At 32.2% G+C, this 22,451-nt stretch overlaps 1 protein-coding gene across 2 annotated transcripts in view; it reads left to right on the plus strand.

Moving 5' to 3' along the window:
• Positions 1-3,804: 3,804 nt before the first annotated feature.
• The window catches only part of LOC136972931 ((E3-independent) E2 ubiquitin-conjugating enzyme), an 86,667-nt gene continuing 68,020 nt past the window's right edge, over positions 3,805-22,451 (plus strand). For both annotated transcript variants that reach the window (XM_067267590.1, XM_067267591.1), the window contains exon 1: positions 3,805-4,109. In XM_067267590.1, the coding sequence (XP_067123691.1) occupies positions 3,888-4,109 (222 nt within the window). In that variant the 5' untranslated portion in view covers positions 3,805-3,887. The remainder of the gene's footprint in view (positions 4,110-22,451) is intronic.

The following is a 22,451-nucleotide window of genomic DNA, read 5'->3' on the forward strand; positions in this document are numbered from 1 at the left end:
AAGGAAAAGCTTGGACAGGGAGAGAGGAGAGAAAGGTCACCACTTTTTAGACCGGACATGTGTGTAACAGACGTTGAAGTCATCTGTTCTTGTGATCGCCTTACTTTTTAGTTTAATTATTATATTATTAAATTTTGTAATATTACAAATTGGCGCAGTCGACAGGATTTCAGTACCCAGCTGTATTTATATAGTAGAATCATGCTTTTTAAATTTTTGGTTCAGAAGACCGAAGACTCCTACATTATCTCCCGATATCAACTAGAAGGGGAAGACGAATGGACAGAAATCGACCAAGAATTTCAAGGAATCGAAAATCATCCCGCAATTTCGACCTCGTCGGTTTTTCAAACTGCTATCCGGACGATGACGAATTATCGAACACTATCTATTTCATTATCGGAGACAGAAGGTGAGCTCTATCTTAACAAAACTTTAATACGATCGGTCGCCTCGGACAGTTCGTCTGACCCGAAGTCGGATGTGTTGGCGCAAATGGTTCAGTTGCAAAAGCTGTACATGAGCCAACAAGCCGAGACGTTGAAGATTATGAACTCTTTTCGGCAAACCATCGAAAAAATGTCATTAAATTCATCTCGCGATACGATCAACATAGAAAAATATGATGGAAAATCGGAGGAAGCGCGTGTTTGGATAATTTCATACGAACACGCGTGTGCATCTCACAATTGGATTACAGACGAACAAAAGATTCGTAACCTTCGAAATTATTTGGAAGGAATTGCCGTGAAATGGTACAATTCTCGAGTATTAGATAAGGTCGGTGATAATTGGGAGGAATGGAAAAACTCTTTTCTTAGTGCGTTCGGACAGAATCGGATCCAACTTTCCATATTAGCGGATATGTGGGAATATCGTGGTGGTTCACTATTGGAATATTATTTTGAAAAACAACGGCGTATTCAACTTGCATATCCGGATATTGGGGAACAAAGCTTTATCACCATGGTAATACGTGGACTACCGGCGGATATGCAAGCTATTCTTCTTCAACACAATTTAAACGACAAAGAAAACTTACGTGTTGGATTGAGCAAATTGGTACCTACAAAAAACTCTGTACCGAGGAAAATTGAAAAAAGGAATAATATTCATGATAACCGAAGTTTTACCTCCGTGAATGAAATTGATAATGGTCCAAAAAACGAGTAAGGAAGGGTTTACCGATCCCTCAGACAAAATCGGATCATTGTCTAGTCACAGATCATAATGATCCCCGCGTGAAATCGAGGCCAGTCCACCAAATCGACAAACACAAGTGGAAAAAAACCAAGAATGGCCGGTTGATTGTCCCGAAAAATATTCAAAACAGCATTATGAAGCGGTATCATGACGATCCGGACAGTGGGGGTCATGATGGGTTTTGGAGGACTTATTACAAGTTAAGGGCACGGTTCTGGTGGCCTAACATGAGACAAAGTATCCAACGTTACGTGCAGACCTGTCCGATATGTCAATCCGTCAAGTTTAAATACCGACCCCGTCAAGACCAACTCTATTTGCCCCCACAATCGAAAATACCCTTCAATACAGTACACATTGATTTTGCGGAGCTTCAGAAACGCAGTGAAGGGGTAAGAATGACTAAATCATTTCTAGTGGTCATAGACGAAGCTACACGGATAACTTATGCTAAAGCTATGAAGGAGGATGTGCGTAGTGTCATCCGTTATTTGGATAATTTACCATTATTCAATAATGTAACTACTATCATCAGCGATTGCGGATCTACCTTTAAATCGGACAGTTTCAAGCAATGGGCCAGAGACAGGAATATCACATTAAAAACCACATCACCTTATCATGCTGCCGGGAACGGAGTGTGTGAGAGAAAGATACGGGATCTCAAGAAATTCCTTAATTGTTATCCAGATTTCAAAGGTGGGTGGAAAAATTGCTTGGATGCTGCAGTTCGCCACGAAAACCGAAGCTACAACTCTTTTTTAGGTTGCTCTCCATTATTCAAATGGCAACGAACAGTTGTTAAGCTGGAGGCTGACAGCGAATTCGGAATTATAGATTTACAATCGTATGAAAAGGAGCGAACCGAAGAACAACGAAAGAAATATAGAGAATCTATCAAAAAATATTATGATAGGAAGCATGCAGGACCATTGGTAAATATTAAAGTTGGATCCTGGATTTTAGTTCAGAGTGGTATGAGGGGAAAACATCCGAACATTAAAGGACCGTATCGTATCGATAAAATAATATACTACGACAACATTCCTAAAAATGTGATGTATAGAACGGAAAATGGAACTAAAAAGATAGCTCACCTTACCAATATAAAATTGTATCATCACAGGGGTGATGACAAGGCTAAGAAGGGGGGTGTAAGCAGAGTTTAAAATCTGCTATTCATTAGCACCCCTCCCCATTAACTCCACATCTGCGATGGTCAAGAATTCGGAGAACTGAGGGGTCACGAAGGGGAAGGAAAAGCTTGGACAGGGGAGAGAGGAGAGAAAGGTCACCACTTTTTAGACCGGACATGTGTGTAACAGACGTTGAAGTCATCTGTTCTTGTGATCGCCTTACTTTTTAGTTTAATTATTATATTATTAAATTTTGTAATATTACAATTCTGTTGAAAAGTTCCCGTAACTTTCTCATCGCCACAGTCTCAGAATCAAGATTAAAGCCGTCTTTATTAAGATTACGGTTATTTCGGCCGGCGAGTGGTTATTAACAGTGGTGATATTGGAAATAGTTAACAAAGGGTTCGCTAGCAAAAAATTTTTTCCTGACAATCACCAACAAACGAAATGAAAGTTTTGGCTAGAAATAAATACAATACCTTTTCTTGTGATATATCTAATAATCAGTGGCCTATTTAGAACGTAACAACCCTGGGCGAAGACCAGATAACAATAGCATGTTAGTGCTGTCGATTTTTTTTTTTTTTTTTTTTTTGCAGAGAAATTTTTCACCCCGAATGGCACTGCTGATAATAGACAGATGTCATCATCTATCGAAATACAATATCCTTTTTATTTCGCTCTCCATAGCCCGACACGTGTTCCACAGCCATCTTGTATTATCTCACGCGCGTGAGATTGTGGGACCTCTCGTATGACTGGATCTAGTTTCAAGAACTCTCTTGAATCGATTGTGATTAAACCTCGTTTCGGTCGAGATTAAAACGGTCGAGAGAGATCGCACCAAGACATAGTCCCCTGACCTTGCTCACAATCTAGATTGAAATGCTCGGTGCGAACGGAGTATAAGACTCTATAGTAGTATTACAGAGTTTAATACGTATATTTTAATATTTTAAAAAAAAACAAAAACAAAACCACCCTGAAAAAATGTACCATTGGTTTAACAAGGTTCGGAAAACTTGGAAATTTTAACAATGGGTTCGGGCGAACCCGTTCGGAAACCTGAAAATTTTAACAACAGGTTCGGCCGAACCTGTGCGAACCCGCTGAATATCACCGCTGGTTATTAATATTCTATCTCGACAATAGAGTAGACAAGCGACAAATCGAAAGAAATGAAAAAAAGATTAAGGAAGAACTTTACGGCAAACAGATGAATAATAAAAATATATTCGAACGTAATTTAAATCTAACAAACAATATGTTTTCAATATTCGTATTTATTAATATTTTATCTCGATACTTCGAAATCATTTTAAACTCTTTTACCACAAAACTTTATTAAATAAAACACAAAAGTGATATAGTACGGCTTTTTTTTTTTGTAATAATAAATTTTTAAAATAAATTTTTAATTTAATGTCATCTTACTATACAGGGGGATACGGTACCGAATTAATCTCTACCCCGAAAGCACAGTCAAGTTTACGTCGTCTGCCCGAAAGATGTTGAGAGCGAGGATAGCGATTGTGTGCTCTAGTTATGGCGTCGACCTGTAAGTATTTTGATGAAGATGCCGTGTTCAGAGTCAACAGAAGGGGACTTATAGATTTTGGATTAGTGATTGAAAACTCAGAGTTTATCAGCAGCGACGAGGAAGACTTAGATGAAGTAGAATTACCAGAATGGGAACGAATGAAGAGAGGGCACGTTCGAGTTGCTTGGCATCCCAAGGGCCAAGAGGAAGTTCTTCCAGAAAAGAAGGTTTGATCAATTTTTTTTCTTATTATGTTTAACTAGTAAATTGATGCATAATAATAATAATAAAATCTCGTTCGAATTCATTCGCTGTTCTAAAATGCATCATTGGAACGCGAAGATAGCCGATGAATGATAAATAGATGTTTTCTTTTAAACTGAAAATTTAATTGTAAAATCAGATTTAAAATGAATAAATATTATTAGAACAAAATATATTTGCATTTATGCGACGAAAAATAAGCATGTTTAAGTGCTTATTTATTTGCTTTCAATTTCACAATACAATTTGGTGTGTAATGGCTTTGCCTTTTAAAAAAGGAACAAGATAAATTACATTTTAGTGCAAGAAGTAGAATAACAAGTATCGAATGACTGTGGCTTTCACAAACAATTAAAATAGGAAATTGTATGCAACAAGAGTAAATTTATATTTAATTTCTGGTATTCTGAATCTTCACAAAGCTGGTTATAGACTATTAAATAACACCATAAAACCTTCAAAAAAAAAACAAAAAAATACCAGTACAAAAATAAATAAACTTTCACAACCTATTTATTTTTAAATATATTTTTGTGCTGATATTTTTTTGAAGTATGGTGTTATTCAATAATTTTATAGTGTTAGCGAGGTTGCAGCCAAAGTTTTCGTCTCTAAAACTTCAGCTGCAACCTCGCTATTCTTTATTAAAATCAAAAAAATTGTAAAAATATATTTGGTCCTGGATATTTTAGAATTTTTTCTTCTAGTATTCAATTTATTGTGAATATAAAGTGAAATTCATAAAAACTTTTAATTTATGAACATTTTTTGTTAGAAAGTTGAATTTTCTTTAATTTTTTTGATAAAGTTTAATAATGAATCTATTAGATTTGAATAATATTTTTTAAGATTGATTATTATATTAAATATCTAATGTAATGTGTAATTCCAGTTTTGAGAGCAAACGTGTCAAGAAATTTAAAATTAGTAAGATATGAACTCTGTTATATTCTTGTAATATTTGTTTAAAATTATTTTTCTTTATTATTAATTAAAAGATGTTTTATTAATTTAGCTTCAATTCAGCTGTATATTTATATTTGCATTAAGACTTTATTCTGTATTATAATTGTTGTTCAAATTTTGAAAGAAAAAATTACAATACATACATACATACATATAAAAAGAAGCAGCAATTAGGATGATTACAATTTTAATTACATTATTATATACTCCTGATACAATTCGAAATATTTTCAATTGTAAATTTAATGAATGATTTTCTTATTATTTAAGTGTTTTTATAGTTTATACATAATTTTTATCAGTTGTTTTTTGTTTATTAAACTTTATTAGTGTTAGATTATCATTATTATGTTGAAAATATTTACATGGGTTGTATTTAATATATTATGATAATTTTAACATATCACTATTAGTATTTCATTCATAAGATATACAGAACCTTACCTGTTTGAATTATTTTTCTTTGTTTATGTGAAAATAAATACTGAAAAAGTATTGTGTTTTTAAAATTATTAGCTGAGAATGAATCAAAAAATGTTCAAAAACATTTAATAAAATTTATGAACTGATAAATACCGTATTTACTCTCACATAAGACGATCTCGCATATAGGACGAGGTGTGACTTTAAAGGTCAACATAAAGAAAATTAGATTTATTAACACATAAAATATCAAATGCCTGTAAATGTATACATTATCTCACAAAAATTACTGGCATTTTAAACTTTAAGGAAAAATCTTGTAAAATCGACATAATTTGTTCATGTAAAGCTGGACAATTGGGAACCTTTTTTGCCAATACTTAATAGTCGAATCCACTCTCTATCTATTACACTTAAGAGTTCCTCCAAATTCTGATTTCCGATTAATCATGTTTTCATGTGGGAATGGATTAAAACTTATATTGGACTCCCATGTGATTTTGGAAGTTTAATCTGGAATTGAATTCAAAAGCTTTGCTTTTTCTATTACTATTCATCTTTACTCCTGACAGTACACAAAAACAATTTAAACAAGTCAGATAAAATACTTTTGTTTTTAAACACCAGTGTGTGAGCATATGATTAAAAGTGCAAATAAGCTGTTTACAAAAATTATTGCAAAAATGCAAAAATCCTTTGCTTGCGTGTATAGGATGACCTAGGTTTTTGAAGCAGTGAAAAATGAATAAAAACCTCATCTTATACACAAGTAAATATGGTATTTGAATTTAATTTTTTTTCTAGAAGAAACAATATGAATTTACTTTCAAGTACAAATATTTCTATGCATTTACATATTTTTTTTTAATAAATTGTTTAAAATATTTATAAATTGATAAGTTCAAAGCACTGTAATTTTAAACTATTAATTGCAACTTAATAATGAACTTTTTAAAAAGTTTTCAAAAATTAGCATACATAAACAAAAAATATAATATATGGCATATGTTTTTTTCTGTTTTTTAATTTTACATTATAAAATGAAAAAATAAAATTTAACAAAAATTTAAAAAAAAGATATGTAAGAAAATGTAAAAATAAATAATACATAAAAAATATACATAAAAGGAAATGACAGCTGAAGAATAAAATGAATAATAAGCTTTAAATATTAACTTAATCAGTAAGCTTCTTTGTGTATTTGAAATAAAAATTAAAATATCTTAAAACTTTCTGTTAAAATGATTTGTTTTTGTACTTATTAATAGCAAAAGATTATAATTTGTAATATAAGCTATAATGTTATCAAAATTTATCTTTCCTCTCTGGCTAAAAATAATTTCTTTTTCTTTAAATAGGTTTTTCTCTCCTGTATTAAAATTTTAACTTTATTCTAACTGCAAGCATATTCTGCTATAATTGAGTTGTGAAGAAAAAATCATTATTGATTTTTAATTTTAGATGGTTGACTTAAAAGTTGATTTTTTTTAGTTAAAATTTAATAAACAACATTGAATTAATTTGTAATAAACACCAATTCCAAGACTTTCTTTTATTATTACTAGTTCAGTATACCCCCTGGTGCAGCTTGGTCTAAGAAGCCCTTGTGCCATAAAAAGGCAATCAACCAAATGAGTAAACTTCCTTATTTTCTACAAATAAAGAAAAAATATATTTCTCTTTTAGACAATACATTACGAAATGTGTCTTTTTATCCAGAAGTCCTTTCTCACGCAGTTGAGGGATAAGACAATTCCACGGCGGAGTTGACCTTTTATTTGAGGCTTCTCGTCCGCCTCATGATGTAAAATAGTCCAATAATTCCCTCTAGCAGTGGCGACACAATTTAAAAAATAATTTACAATTTTTAAAAATAAGCCAAGACGATTGGTTACAAATAAAGAAAAAATATATTTCTCTTTATTTGTAACCAATCGTCCTGGCTTATTTTTAAAAATTCCTTATTTTCTGTTTCATCAACTGTTTAAGTTACTCATGGTTTGAGAATATTAAGCAAAAAATATTTTTAAATAATCCAAAAATTAGAACTCAAATTTTATGTACCCACCTGACTGGACTTTGTCAAAAATAGTCCCTTTCTCCAGTCTCATACAGTTAGTCATGCTGTAGCATCCACAGTGTAAACAATGTCTATGTTCACAGTATCTGTATAAATATCGTACAATGCTAAGTATAACTTATTTTGCTTAATATGGCTGTGTAATTTTTAAATTAAACTGTATCATAGGTACGTATGTACTGTACATAGGTAAAAATAAACATAGAGTTCAGTATTATCCACAGTTTCAAGCATCTGTGAGGATTTGGAACCTATCTCCTGCAGATATAGAGGAATATCATATATCATTGACATAATTGAACAAATATGTCACACTAACCTTGTATAGCTTTGCAGTTAATATTTATAATGTAACACTAACATTTTTGATTCATTCTGGGATCTTCTTTAGGTGTTCTATAAATTTTTCTGGTGCGATCTGAGTTTGATTCCAATTTTTAAACATTCCAGTCTCCAATGCTTCTATCTTTAAAATTTATTTTTTAAAATTTCAAAATTTAAATCTCCAAAAGACATGTGCCTGGCACTGACTGTTTATAGCACCGCATCATACATAACCTGCCATGCCTTTTTAAAAAATAAATTTCGAGGATAGACGCATTGGAGACTGGAACATTTAAAAATCAAAATCAAATTCAGATTACACCAGAAAAATTTATAGAACACCTGAAGAAGATCCTAGAATGGGTTGAAATTGTTAGTGTTATGTTCTAAATATCAACTGCAAAGCTATACAAGGTTAGTTTGACGTATTTGTATTTATTATCATTTTGTTCATTGGATGGATTTGATAACTGAACAAGTTATTGAAAGAATAAGGGATTGTCAATTTTTTTCTTATATGTAGAGATCCTACTTATTATTTACTTAAATAATTATTTATGGATATCTCTTCATTCTTATTTATAGTAACATTATCAAACATGTGAAGCTATTATCATTGATTAAAAATAGCATTTTAATGACAATATCATATCTAATGCAAAGTCATTTATTAAAATAGAACTCCAATAAACTTAACTGAAATTTTGTGTTTCAATCAAAATTTAAAATTTTAATATTGTTCAATTTAGAGCTATATTGACTTCTGCATTAGTTTATTTGGTTTGTCTTACAAGGTGAAACTAAAATACATATATTTTAAGATAAATTCACAGAAACTTTTTGAAGTACTGTAATTTCATGCAGATAATCTGTGGCATCTGTTGCCAGAAAATTGTCAGAATGGAAAGTCTTTGCATTATCTGTCCTACTAGGCTACCATATATTTTGTGCCTCTGAAACAGCTGTTGAAAGCATTACACTTATATATGTTTGAGATGGCACCTTCTAAACTGCAATGTTTTTCTATCATGCTTCATTGTAAATGTAATTATAAAACAAATGAAATGAATAAATGGAATACTGAGAGGAACCTTTAAACTTCATATGTTAAAGAAATGTCAACATAAATAAATAACGACTAACCCGTTACAAAGCTATACATCCACCAAAGCCGAATTATCGGGCTAGAGTCGGCTATAATAAATAAATAAGTAATATGACAAGTTTGGCATTAGAGCTTGGCGTTAGGTGCCATCTCTTACTAAACTTAATAATTAAAATTAAATTAAATGAATAATTTTAATAATTTGGAACTGGAGGAAAAGAAATTGGCCCGAAGCGGGACTCGAACTTGCAACTTCTGCTATCTGTGCAGACACGTTACCAGTTACGCTACCCGGACCTTCGGTCTGATCGCCTCCTCCAGTATATATAAGCTAACACGATGACCATCAATGGCCAAATTGTCATATTAATTATTTATTTATTATAGCCGACTCTAGCTCGATAATTCAGCTTTGGTGGATGTATAGCTTTGTAACGGGTTAGTCATTATTTATTTATATTTATACGTCTTGCTGGGGTTGCGATGGCCGGTTGAGTGCCTTGGGAGGACGTGGACACTTGACGTGTCCCCAGCCGGCATTGTAATGGCCGTTGATGGTCGTCGTGTTAGCTTATATATACCGGAGGAGGCGATCGGACCGAAGGTCGGGTAGCGTAACTGGTAACATGTCTGCACGGATAGCAGAAGTTGCAGGTTCGAGTCCTGCTTCGGGCCGATTTCTTTTCCTCCAGTTCCAAATTATTAAAATTATTTATTTAATTTAATTTAATTATTAAGTTTAGTAAGAGATGGCGCCTAACTAGGGATTGCAATCAGCAGTGTTTTGAATCCAGCTGGATTTTTGCTGGATTGAAATCATTCCAGCTGGATCCAGCGCGGATCCAGCATGGATGTATTTTTGGTGCAATAAAGTGTTATCTATCTATCTATCCTGCAATTTATGTTTTTTTAATGAAATAAAACATTTTAAAAAATACTTTAAAAGCTTTTATTATTTAGACTGGTCGCTATAAATCAGTAAAACTTCTTACACATTTAGGTAGTAAAATTAACTTTGGTTCGGTTTAACACTTGAGATAGAGATAATTAACTTTAAATGTTTAGTTAGATTATAATTATAATGTAATCTTTAAGTTAAATAATAGCAAAGGTAATTCTACTAATTAATTTATATTAATATATTATAATAATGTAAGGACGGATAATCAGTGGCTAAGTGGCTATCAGTCTTACCAGTTTTCATATATATAGGCTCTACATATTAGTCTGTAGTTATTTATAGGTATGTAAAACTATGTACTGGAAGTAGAATAAGTTAAATAAACTACACCTTTATCAATCCAGCAAAATTTAATAAAATAATAACGTTTTCAATCGTTTTTAACGATCTTCCTCGGTTACAAAAAAAATAGAACATTAAATATAGAACATAAAATGTGTTCGGAATAAATATGAAAATTAACGGAAAACGCCCAAACAGACAAAATATAGATAAATAAACAAAATAAATAGCGGAAAAAATATATACAGGGTGTTTTTTTTAAACTGACGGTACTCAGAAACATCTGTAGAGCAATCTAGCAGCCGGACTGTCGCCAAATTTGGGAGAGTGACTAAGGACGACATGGAAAAGAGATTCCGTGAAGAAAAAAGTAGTACCTAAATTCGCCGGTAGAGGAGGATTTGGCGCTGTTGTAGCGAAAAAGCTACCAGCACTTCACTGAAGAAAGGGTCATCAGTCGCTTTTTTCCACTTGCATGGCCGCCTCGCTCCCTGGATCTAACCCCATGTTACTTTTTCCTGTGGGGTTACTTAAAGTCCAAGGTCTATCTTGGTAGTGTCCCAAACTTGATGACTTTGAAGGACAACATTTCTCGAACTGTGATGAACATTCCTGCGGACATGTTACGTTCGGCCATAGAGAACACGGTGTTCAGGATGCAATGAGTTGTCCAGCAGGACGGTGATCACATTGAAGAAGGGAGAAGGTTATTTGCTGATTAATTAAACTTTCGTTATTACACTGAAACCTCTGTCTGATTATTCATTCGTGTGTTTGTTAATTGCAGCTGGATTTTATGCAGATTCTTAGCTGTTTTGCTACAACAGCGCCAAATCCACCCCTACCGGAAAATTTGGGTACTACTTTTTTCTTCGCGGAATCTCTTTCCCATGTCGTCCTTAGTCACTCTCCCAAATTTGGCGACAGTTCGGCTGTTAGATTGCTCTACAGATGTCTCTGAGTACCGTCAGTTTAAAAAAAAAACACCTTGTATATAAGATCCAATGAAACCAGCATTGTCCGTTAATAACATTAATTAATGTAAAAGGATCTCCACATGGTAGACAATGAGTCTGCATCTCTATGGTTTATACAACCAGTTGTCATGTGCGCCTTGCAGATTTCCAATCTCTCAAGATGTTTGACCGTTTGCCTATTTGTCGTCGTTTTTATAATTGCCGCTTGATCCCATTGGACGTTACCATCCTTCTGTCTTGCGTATGATGCCAGCGCAGTGTTGTCAAGATTCTTACTGATTGTATATTTGTGCTCTTGAGCCTTTGTTTTAAACTGCGCATCGTTGCACCCACATAAACAAGCTTGGAATTGAAACGTTGGTTGTGTAAAGGCACCGAATATATACCCGTTGTTGAATTCTGATCCTCTTTCTTTTTATCGTTTCTTAAAAGTTTGAAAACAGTGGGATTACGTCGGTATACAATACGAAAATTATTAGACCTGGCAGTACATCTATGTATCTTGTTTAAAAATGGGATGTAATTAAGCACTATTCTTTTTATATTTATTCCAAACACATTTTATGTTCTATAGTTAATGTTGTATTTTTTGTAACTGAGGAAGATAGTTAAAAGCGATTGAATACGTTATTATTTTATTAAATTTTGCTGGATTGATTAAGGTATAGTTTATTTATGAGTAATTTAATTATTAGTGTTAGTAAAGTAGTGAGTAAGTAATTAGTAGCAGTCTAGTAGTTAGCAAAGCGGCAACGCGACGACGTAGACTTTTTCGCAATTATTTAGAAAGTTAATTGAGTATTTGCGGATCCGCAGCGCTGGATCCAGCACCAAGTGCTGGATCCAGCAGGCCGAAGAATGCGCTGGATCCAGCTGGATTGCTGGATGAGGGATCCAGTAATTGCAATTCCTACACCTAACGCCAAGCTCTAATGCCAAATTGTCATATTAATTATTTATTTATTATAGCCGACTCTAGCCCGATAATTCGGCTTTGGTGGATGTATAGAAATGTCAACCAAATGGCAATGTTCTTATTGCTTCATTTGTTTTATTTATTTATATAATAACAAATAATAATTATTATTTGTTATTATTATATCTTAACAATAATTTAACAACTTAAATTATTAAAAATTATTATTATTATTATTATTATTATTATTAAGTTTTTAACACAAACTGACTACTTACATTGACATAACCAAATAGCAAACAATCTAAAGCTTGCACATAAACACAAACTACTACACACTCATGCTACAGATACACACCTCAGATGGTCATACAAATAACATATACAAAATATATTATGACTGAGCCATAATCACAGACAATGCAGTCCGTCACAATAGACCATACATCACATTCATTGACAAACAAAACAAAATCACATGCATTATAGATAGAGCTGTACCAAATATTCACAACTGAACAAAAATACATACACTGGAAAAATTAATAAATACAGTAGAGCATCGATTATCCGACCCCCGATTAACCGACTTATCGGTTAACCGACCGCATTCCAGTCGGCAAATTCAAATGTCCGCTAGTGATGTGGCGCTACAATATTTGGTTGTGTCTTGGCTACTTTAATATTATTTTTGTTAAATTTTTGCATGTTTTAGCTGGCAACACTGGCTCGACCATGAAAGGGAGGCTAGTATTTAAACCAGGCCTTAACACACTATACTAATAATGTATTTTTTCATACTTTTCGGTTATTCGACTTTTCAGTTATCCGACCAACCCCAGTCCCCAATTAAGTCGGATAATCGATGCTCTACTGTACTCAGAACTCATTTACAAAATAAAGTGCCTGTGAAGAATGGATAAGATACTTATTTTTTTAATACTTTTTGCACATGCTATCATACCACATACATTACACAAAAGTCTGGAAACATTAGGGCTTTACAACAACACATACATCACATTACAGAAAGCTGCCATTCTAAACATGTCATATAGGAAATTCTTAAACACAGATACATACATGAACAGCATGTAAACAAAACATTTTTTTTCTGTGGTTATTTCTTAATTTTTTCTGGCTTAGTATTAGTGCATATGCTTTGTAGAAAACACTCCACCAACATCACAGTAATAATAATAGTAATAATAGTAAAATAAATATAAACTCAGAAAAAAATTAAATAGAAAATAATTTTAACGTTCATAATATCTCATGATGTTAATCATGAGATGTTATGAATGTTCAAATCCCATTATAATGATATCCGATATTATAAAATCCCATTCAAGTTGATCACTTAATTGTTATTTGCTATGGATTATTCAGAGCTTAGTTCAAATAGACATTTGTTTTTGAAAACAAAAGCAGAATGCAAAAAAAGATTGCATATTTTTGCATAGTGAATTTGAATCTTGCTGCTATTTTACAAAATAATGGCAGAATGAGCAATCATATTTGATCCTCAGCAAACATCTTTAACACAAATTGTTTATGATTCCTTCATCTATTTATTTACTGAAAAGAAAATTCTAGAATTAATTATAATAATTACAAGAATAGAAATAGAAAATATATTCTTAGTTGCAGTGTTTAAATTTTTCTTTCTTACCTTTTTAGAAATATGCCATTTTGATTAGGGGACAATATTTTTTTCTAGTAGAATATTTCAATATACAGGGGAACCTCAGTTAATGATCACCTTACATAATGAGCACCTTACATAATGAGCAAAACAAATTGTAAAAAAATGACTTGCTTAACGAGTGACATTTCGTATAACAAGTGACTAGGAGAGGGGAAGTCCTCGATTGTGCCCATGCTCCATCAGTCTGTGTTTAGCACTCGTTCTGCTAGCACTTAGTGTCGTTTGTGATCACACATTTTTCCAAACCCGTGTTCAGACATATTAGAGAGGTTGAGGTGCAAGTACAAACATTAAACTTGTATGGCAAGCAGAAGTACACGTTTGATGTTTTAAGTCCAAGTAAAAGACTTTGCGGCACTTGTTCACAACATCACCTGACTCAGTGAATGTCACGCATTGACTCACGGGAAATTTGTTGAAAAAATGGCGGATACATTTAACATTGAGGGTTATCAGTGAAGGTAAATAAACAAATTAAACTGTTTAAAAGTAGTTATAGGATGTTTAATAACACTAAATAATTATTTTTAATTAGTGGTGTGTCTCCTACCATACAATTGGACGATAGGACTACCTCATACTTTTGTCGAGGGACGTAGTGGCTTATGTAAATTCAAAAGCAGCTCAGAAAATTACTTTTTAGAAAATTTACAAACGTATTATGCTGTTGATGGTAGATGATGCTGTGGAAGAACAAACCTACCTTAAGATAAGCTATTATGAAGACAAATACATGTCAAACCTGTCTTTATGCGCTCTTTCTATGTGCGATCTTTATTTGTGCGAAAAAATTGAATAATTAAATAATTTCTGGATTAAAATTGTCTGTTTCTTTACAATATTATTCATAAATGCTTAAATAATCATTATTTTAATAAAATATGTCATAATTTTAACCATAAACACAAAAAAATGAAGTTTAAGCCGTCTGTCTGCCGTTCACATTTTGGGCTGGATATGTGCACCTCGACCTCTATTATGTATAAACATAATATGTATTAAATTTAATGACCAATTTCAAATTAAATTTTAAAAATGTCTAAATTAAAAATTAATTATTTATAATTATTAAATTTAATAGGAGATGGTAACATAACTGCCTACATCTAGTCAAATTATTTAATTCCTGATATTTAATTATAGCCTTTATATAGTCCAAGAATTTGGTATATTGTTTGGCATGTTTATCAGACATACTATCTGTGATTTTTTTCTTGTTTTTTGCAAATAAAATTCACATTCCAGGTTGGTTCATTCCATGGTAGAAGAAAAGATGATGATGATTTGTGCTTTTTAACAATGTATATTGTATAATTTTCTTTGAATAAACATTATATGTAAAATATTTCAGTATTTTTTTTATCGTATTTTACATTAATTTATATGGGAAAAATTGTTTTGCTTAATGAGTGTTTTGCATTATGAGTAAGATTTTGGAACGAATTATGCTCGTTAAGCGAGGTTCCACTGTATTAAAATGTGATTGTAATTTGCAAAACAGAAAAACTTGCTAAAAAGGCCATCACTCTTTCTGCTTTTTACCAGTATTTTGCTTTATGAACTAAGCTTAAAATTAAGACATTAAAATTATTTTCTATTTAATTTTTTAAGAATTTTATTTTGATGATGATGATGATGATGATGATAACTCTCCCTTGGTCACCACCTAATCATGGTGAGAGAGTCCAGTAATTTTACTGATCTGTAGGGCAATGCAGGCTGGAGCACAAGCTCCTTGTAGGGACACCCATGCTAGTAAGGTCTACTAGGGAGAAATGAAGCTGAGAGTGACCACACTCACATTCTATGGAGATATTTACAGTAAGACCCCGCTTAATGTGGGAATATGTTCCTAGACGACAAAGCACTAAATGAAACAGCATTAAACAAGGTCATTATAACACAAAGTAAATAGGAAAAGAGGAATGCACAACCAAAAATAAACAATTTTATTTTAAGTTATTTTTATATTAATTTGCATAATAATATATGTTAAACTAGCAGGTAGGCCCGGCGTTGCTTGGGCAAAAGTAACGATAGCGAAGATTAAGATTATTACATTATAGTCACAAAAAAAGAGTAATTTCATCAACGAACTAAGTTTTTATAAAGAAAGGTCAAATTTGAAAATCAAATGTTCTAATATTGTTTGATTTTCACGACGTGTTCTGATTATATCCTTCGATTTTCATCGAATGTTCTAAAGAAAAAAGGTTGAAACAAACCGAACTAATCTGTTTAAATTTGAAAATTGAATATGTTCCAACATATTACTCTTTTTCTTTTTTCTTTTTTTTTTCCAGTGCCCGTAAATCTTGCACGTCGCTTTCTCTTGTTCTCCATTGTTACTTAACACTTTGGTACTTAAATCTGGTACCCTAACTGTGTACCAAATTTCAACTTTCAACTCCTAACCGTTTTAGTGAATATTAAGATTATTACGCTATAGTCAACCTTATCCGTTTTCACAGAATGCAAGAATTGGGTCCTCCCTGTTTCCAGATTAATTACAGAATATTTAGATAGGTCTAAAAATATGTTCGATTTCACGCAGAAACGAAAAAAAACTGCATCTGCATCTTGCACATCGCTTTCTCTTAACATTTCCGTTGTTATGTAACACTTTCATCAATGATGGAAGTGTTAAGACTTAATCTTGTCCCTCTCCCCTGTGGGGAGGAATTTTGAAAAATCCCTTCTTAAGTATGCGTTCTCGTGACGTACCCTAACTATGTACCAAATTTCAACTTTCAACTTCTAACCGTTTGGGCTCTGCGCTGATTATTATTATTATTATAAACTCGTCTCGATTATATATATAGATAACACACAAATATATGCACACAAAAATGTAAAGTTCATTTTTTGTGATAGAGTTGTGTAGTTTCATTTGTCACTTTCTTTTTCTTTCCTTAAGCAAATGTCAGTAGCAAGAAATTGCATCCAAAATGCCTCATCTTGCTTTTGCACTCCTTTCAAAATCTGGATCATTCGCTACAATTTGATCAATGATTTTGATTATTGTTACCAAACTTTTACTAAGGAAGTCTGTAGAGAAATTCTTTGGGTTCTGTTTTCAGAATCATTATTTTCCAGTTTTACATTAATTCTGTTCTGCCAGTTGTTGAAGGTTGTTGTTGGTAAGGCTCTCACCAGAAGCCTGTAGTAACTCCTCAATATCCTGCTCGTCTACATCTCCTAGTCCTGCTGTATTGATTAGGTTGATACAGAGATAGGCTGTTCTTATTAAGAATTTTTGGATACCTTCAGCCATAACTTCTTCCACACTCCGTTCATGCACTTATCAGTTAATTCTTGCCAAGCGAAATAGATATTGCGTATGGCATCCATAATGATATATTTTTTCCAAAATTGCACCAAACAAACATAGATTTAAGGGAAGTACAGCGCTACGACAAATTGCCACCTTTTGCTGATTGGTGCATGTTTGGAATAATTGTATTATATACGAATCAGTGAAATGCTAAGAGAATTTGAATCAGTGTAAAATTTGAGCTTTTATTTAGGCTTCGAGCAGACTGTGTTATATTGAATCAGCATTAATCAAGGTAGCGTTAAACGAGGTGTTACTGTATTATGGTAGTAACCAGTCCTAAGTGTGATACCGGCTTGGATGTTGCCCAGCTTAACAGGATAATGCATTTGTGGGTTAGGCAGAGGCTCACATTTGAAAAATAGGCCACAGTTTCCTTTGATTACTGGTGGTGAAAGCAGTGCCAGCCCAGGCATACAATTTTGTATCATTTAAGTTTTTGTAACTTGGCTGCATGTTTTTGTTTGAGAGTCAATGTATTCTTGTATTTGCATATCATGTTTGTGTTGTGTGTGTTAATTTTTTCGAATAATTTCCTAACTTCTTTCATTAAGTTTGGGTGTTGTGTTATGTTTTTAGTATATAATGTTATCCTGCCTAGTTGTTTAATTATTTACTTGTGTTTGTAGTCTTAGTTCTAGATAGGATTATGATTTGTGTGTATTGTGATGGTATCTGTGATCATGGTGTGCGACTAAAGTTACTGTACCACAATAAACTAATTTATATCTGAAAGTATTGATTTTAGTTAAGTGTGTTTTGACAATTTGTCTGTACTTAGATAATGTAAGGTTTTTCCTTAGTTGCATTGATGTGCATATTTTTGGATATTCATGGTCTTTGTATGAGGCTAATCTTGTATATTTAGTGACTGTTTCTTAGAATAAATTTGTATGTGTTAAAATGAATTCTATGACTAAAGTGTCACTGATTATAATTGCTCGATTTATATGCCTTTGTGTCCTTAACTTAATAATTTCAACTTAAATCGTCAACTAGGACTTAACTGTTATTAGGACTTATTATACTGGATAACTGGTTCTGCAAATTAAATAAACAAAGTCAGAAAAACAGTCTTTATTTATCACTTGTCTTTATTACCACAGGTGATAAATAAAGACTGTTTTTCTGACTTTGTTTATTTAATTTGCAGAACCAGTTATCCAGTATAATAAGTCCTAATAATAGTTAAGTCCTAGTTGATGATCTAAGTTGAAATGATTATAATTGCTATTTATATTTTCATTAGTGCATGTAATGCTGTATACTATTTTCATGATTGACTGTTATTGAGATGATATGAATGAGTGTCTGATCAGTTGATTTAGTGTTTCTGTATTGATATCTGTTCTGCAACTTGTTTGATATGTTTGAGTGTTGTTTGTGGAATGAGATTGTTGTGCATGGTTGTTCTTTTCTGGTCAACAACCCTTTGCCCTGTAACAGTGAGATGACTAATTTTGGTATGTAGTGTGTGTCTGTATGCTGTCATGTCTATTTCCAGTTTTTTGATAATATGATAGGTGCAGATTATGAATTTGTTTTTTGAGTCCACTCCATCTAACACTAGCTTAGGAAATCCTTGAAGTGAAGAGCTGTTACAAGCTCTCTAATTTGTCCAAATGTTTTACATGTCTACCAAATCATCATGCATAAACTAAACATGATTTCAAAATTCATTTATTCTGGCCCATGTTATAAAAAAGGTTGCCCACTGTAGACTAGATTTATAACTTAACCCAACCGATAGGAATTAACTGGCATGTTTTTATGATAGTTCTGTATAGTTGACAGGAGTTTTAAAAAAATCCATTAAAATATTTGATATATTTATTCTGCGTTTATTCTGCTCTCCTCATCTTATATTACTTACGGATTTCAATGTTAAACCGGTGATATTACGATTTAGTATGTCCCATCTGTAAGGGGATGAAGAAAAAACGTGTACAATTCTAGTACAGTGTTAAAAAATTAACTGTTACTTTGGCAGCATCATTTACAACCAAATTTAATGAATGAGACGTACAATGGTACAAAAAAAGCTGTAGAATTTATTTTCCTTAAATTTACGATTTATGTATCGGTTGTCATAAAAATTTCTTTCCACTTCTTTCCCAAGACTACAGATATCCAAGTACAAAGTAACTAGTTTCGACTTATTTCTATTTAAGAAGTAGTTAAATAATTAAGCGATTAGGGAATTAGAAACATAAATAAAACCCTGATGAAAGAGCCGAAATTTTACTTAAACAGAAGCTTAACCCAACCAATCTCTTGCCGAGTACAGTGGGGTCTGATCTCTTCATAATATTAGATGTAATAAAGACAGAAATTTTTCCAGTTCAATGAGAGTGACCGAAAAGTTGTAAATTTTGGAAATTTCCATGGACACTTGGTCCTAAAACGAATTAGTTAGAAAACGAACGACGGACAATCTGTTAAGTTTAACATATTTAGATTTTTACAGCTATGGTGAGAAAAATAAAATAAAACACTTACTGGAATATAAACAGAATGAAAACAAAACACCTTGGTATTTCCAGCAAACAAGTAAAATTTAATAAAATAAAAACGTTTTCGACTATTTTTAATAGTCCTCTTCAGTTAGACTCTTTAAATTGAAAATGGAACATAAAATAGAATGTTTCTTTAAAAAGAATTAGAACAAAAATAGAATGCCAGCAATAACATCATTTAAATTTAAAATAATAAAATAAAAATAACATGAAATAAAAGTAACATAAAAATAGTACAAATTAAACAGTAAAATAAAACAAAGTATTAATATACAGTAGAGACTCATAAATCGGAACCCCGGTAATCGGAATCGCCGGTAATCGGCACGATTTTCAGTCGGACTGTGTCGTGCTGAATCGAACGTTTTTGATACTAAATTTACTTCTAAAGTATAATTTTCATGTTTTTATATTCTTCAATATATTTATTTTGTTTGTACAAAATGCAGAAATAATTTTTAACGATACGATAGCCTCGATTATTATTATAAAAATTTTCGTTAGGCTTAAAATCGACGGAAATTCAACATGAAGCGACACGCAACGGAGAAAAATTCAACACGAAGCGACATGCAACGGAGAATAATTTGAACATTGGACAGGTTAATATATTTATTCGTACGTAATGGGTAATCGGAACAAATCCCTAATCTGAACAACCCCAGTCCCCAATTGATTCCGATTTTCGGTTCACTACTGTAATTAATTGTTGTAATAAAAAGATTTCCATGCACTAGAAAGACTATCAGCATCTCTATGGTTGATGCAACCTTTGGTATTATGCGCCTTGAAAATCTCGAGTTTTTCAATGTATTTAATAAGATGTTTGTTAGTGGCAGTCTTAATTATAGAAGCTTTATCTCAATAAATATTGATATCTTGTTCTTTTGTGAAGGATGCCAGTACAGTACTGTCCAAGTGTTTAGTAATTGAATATTTATGCTCCTGCAACCTCTGTTTTAAAGACCTCATGGTAGCACCAACATAAACTAACTCTGAATTAAAACGGCAGTCAGTTAATGGAATTGAATATACTCCTGATGTGTTGTTTCGATTGAGTTTCAACTTATCGTTCCGTAGAATTCTGTAAATCATAGGATTACGTCGATAGATCATTTTAACATTGTTCTTGTGAGCTATTTTCTTAAAGATGGAATGTAGGAAAGGAATATAGTTGAGAACTACCTTTCGGTCTTGGTTGGTGGTAGTAGGATGTTTATTTGTTGGATTACAAAATTTATCAATAAGAGCATTAATCTCCCGTAAATGATATCCCTGTTGTACAGCTATTGTGCGTATGTAATTTAGCTCTTTATATGTGTCGTAAATACTTGTACAGTGGGTATAGGCCCACTTTATCCAAGATCTAAAGGCTGCATGTTTAAAGTTGCTGGAATCGAATGAATTTTTTGGAATAATAATAGGAAGATAGCTAGGCTTTCGATAAATGTTCGTCCATATTTCACCAAATTTACAAATGATGGATAGATCCAGGAAGTTTACATTCAGGTCACTTTTTTGTTCCAATGATAGCGTCAAACCATATGGGTTGTTATTCATTTTGTTAAGGAACTCACTAGCGTTATTAATATTCCTCCAAATGATGAACACATCATCCACATATCTTGCATATAAAATTATGTCATTGTTGAAGATAGGCAGTACTTTATTTTCTAAACGTCGTAATACTAGTTCACATAATACTGGGGATATTGGGCTCCCCATTGGAACTCCTCGTTGTTGTAAATATGTGTTGCCTTCAAATGCAAAAAACGAAGTATAACAAATTAAAGAAGAGGAGGATTATTAAATAGTCTAAAACGTTTTTATTTTATTAAATTTTACTTGTTTGCTGGAAATACCAAGGTGTTTTGTTTTCATTATGGTGAGAAACGTTTAAAATCTACAACAACCCTGTTGCGTCCTTTGATATATACTAGTGATGCGACAAAAGAGGCATTTGACATTGACCGGTATTGACATCCTTGGGATTTGGCACGCACACACCTACCTGGACCGTCTCTGATTCCATTTATTAGCCACTCGTAGGGAGCTACAGTATTTCACTAAGTGGATTGTTTTAAGATTTAAAAAGTAAAGAATATTTTGTTATTTTTATGTACGTTTCTTCACAAAGTTATATTTAATTATAAGTTTCATTAAAAGTATATTCATACAATTGAAGAATTTTTTGTACTAGGTATGTGTATTCGTCACACATTTTGTTTTACCAAGTAAGTTTTTCTGATCATTTTAATTTTAGCCCTTATATCGTGGCTAGTGATTCAAAAATTTATTTTAAAAAAGTTTTGGCTCAAGACCATATAATGAAAAAGAAAACATTATTAAAAGAGAAAGACCAATGCCTAAATTAAATATAAATACGTCAACAAAAAATTTCGACATTTTGATGATAAAATTTATGACGAATGACGATTCTTTCGTAAAATTGAAGCATTTTGGAAATCAAAGAGGAATAGAATTTAACATTGGTAGACAATATAAAATAAATATTGAAAATTATAACGAGATAATTACGATTAATAGGTATATCTAAATTAATAGATGTTATATGTTTTTTCTCAAAGCACGAATTGGCATTTAGAGGGCATAGGAAATTTATTGAATCTAATAACGGAGGTAATTATATTGAACTTTCTTATTTATTAAGTACGTCAGATAATCTATTAAAAATACATTTAAAGAAGTATAT

This window comes from Centruroides vittatus, unplaced genomic scaffold (assembly GCF_030686945.1).
Source record: "Centruroides vittatus isolate TY-2023 unplaced genomic scaffold, ASM3068694v2 contig_3066, whole genome shotgun sequence".
Taxonomy (NCBI): domain Eukaryota; kingdom Metazoa; phylum Arthropoda; class Arachnida; order Scorpiones; family Buthidae; genus Centruroides; species Centruroides vittatus.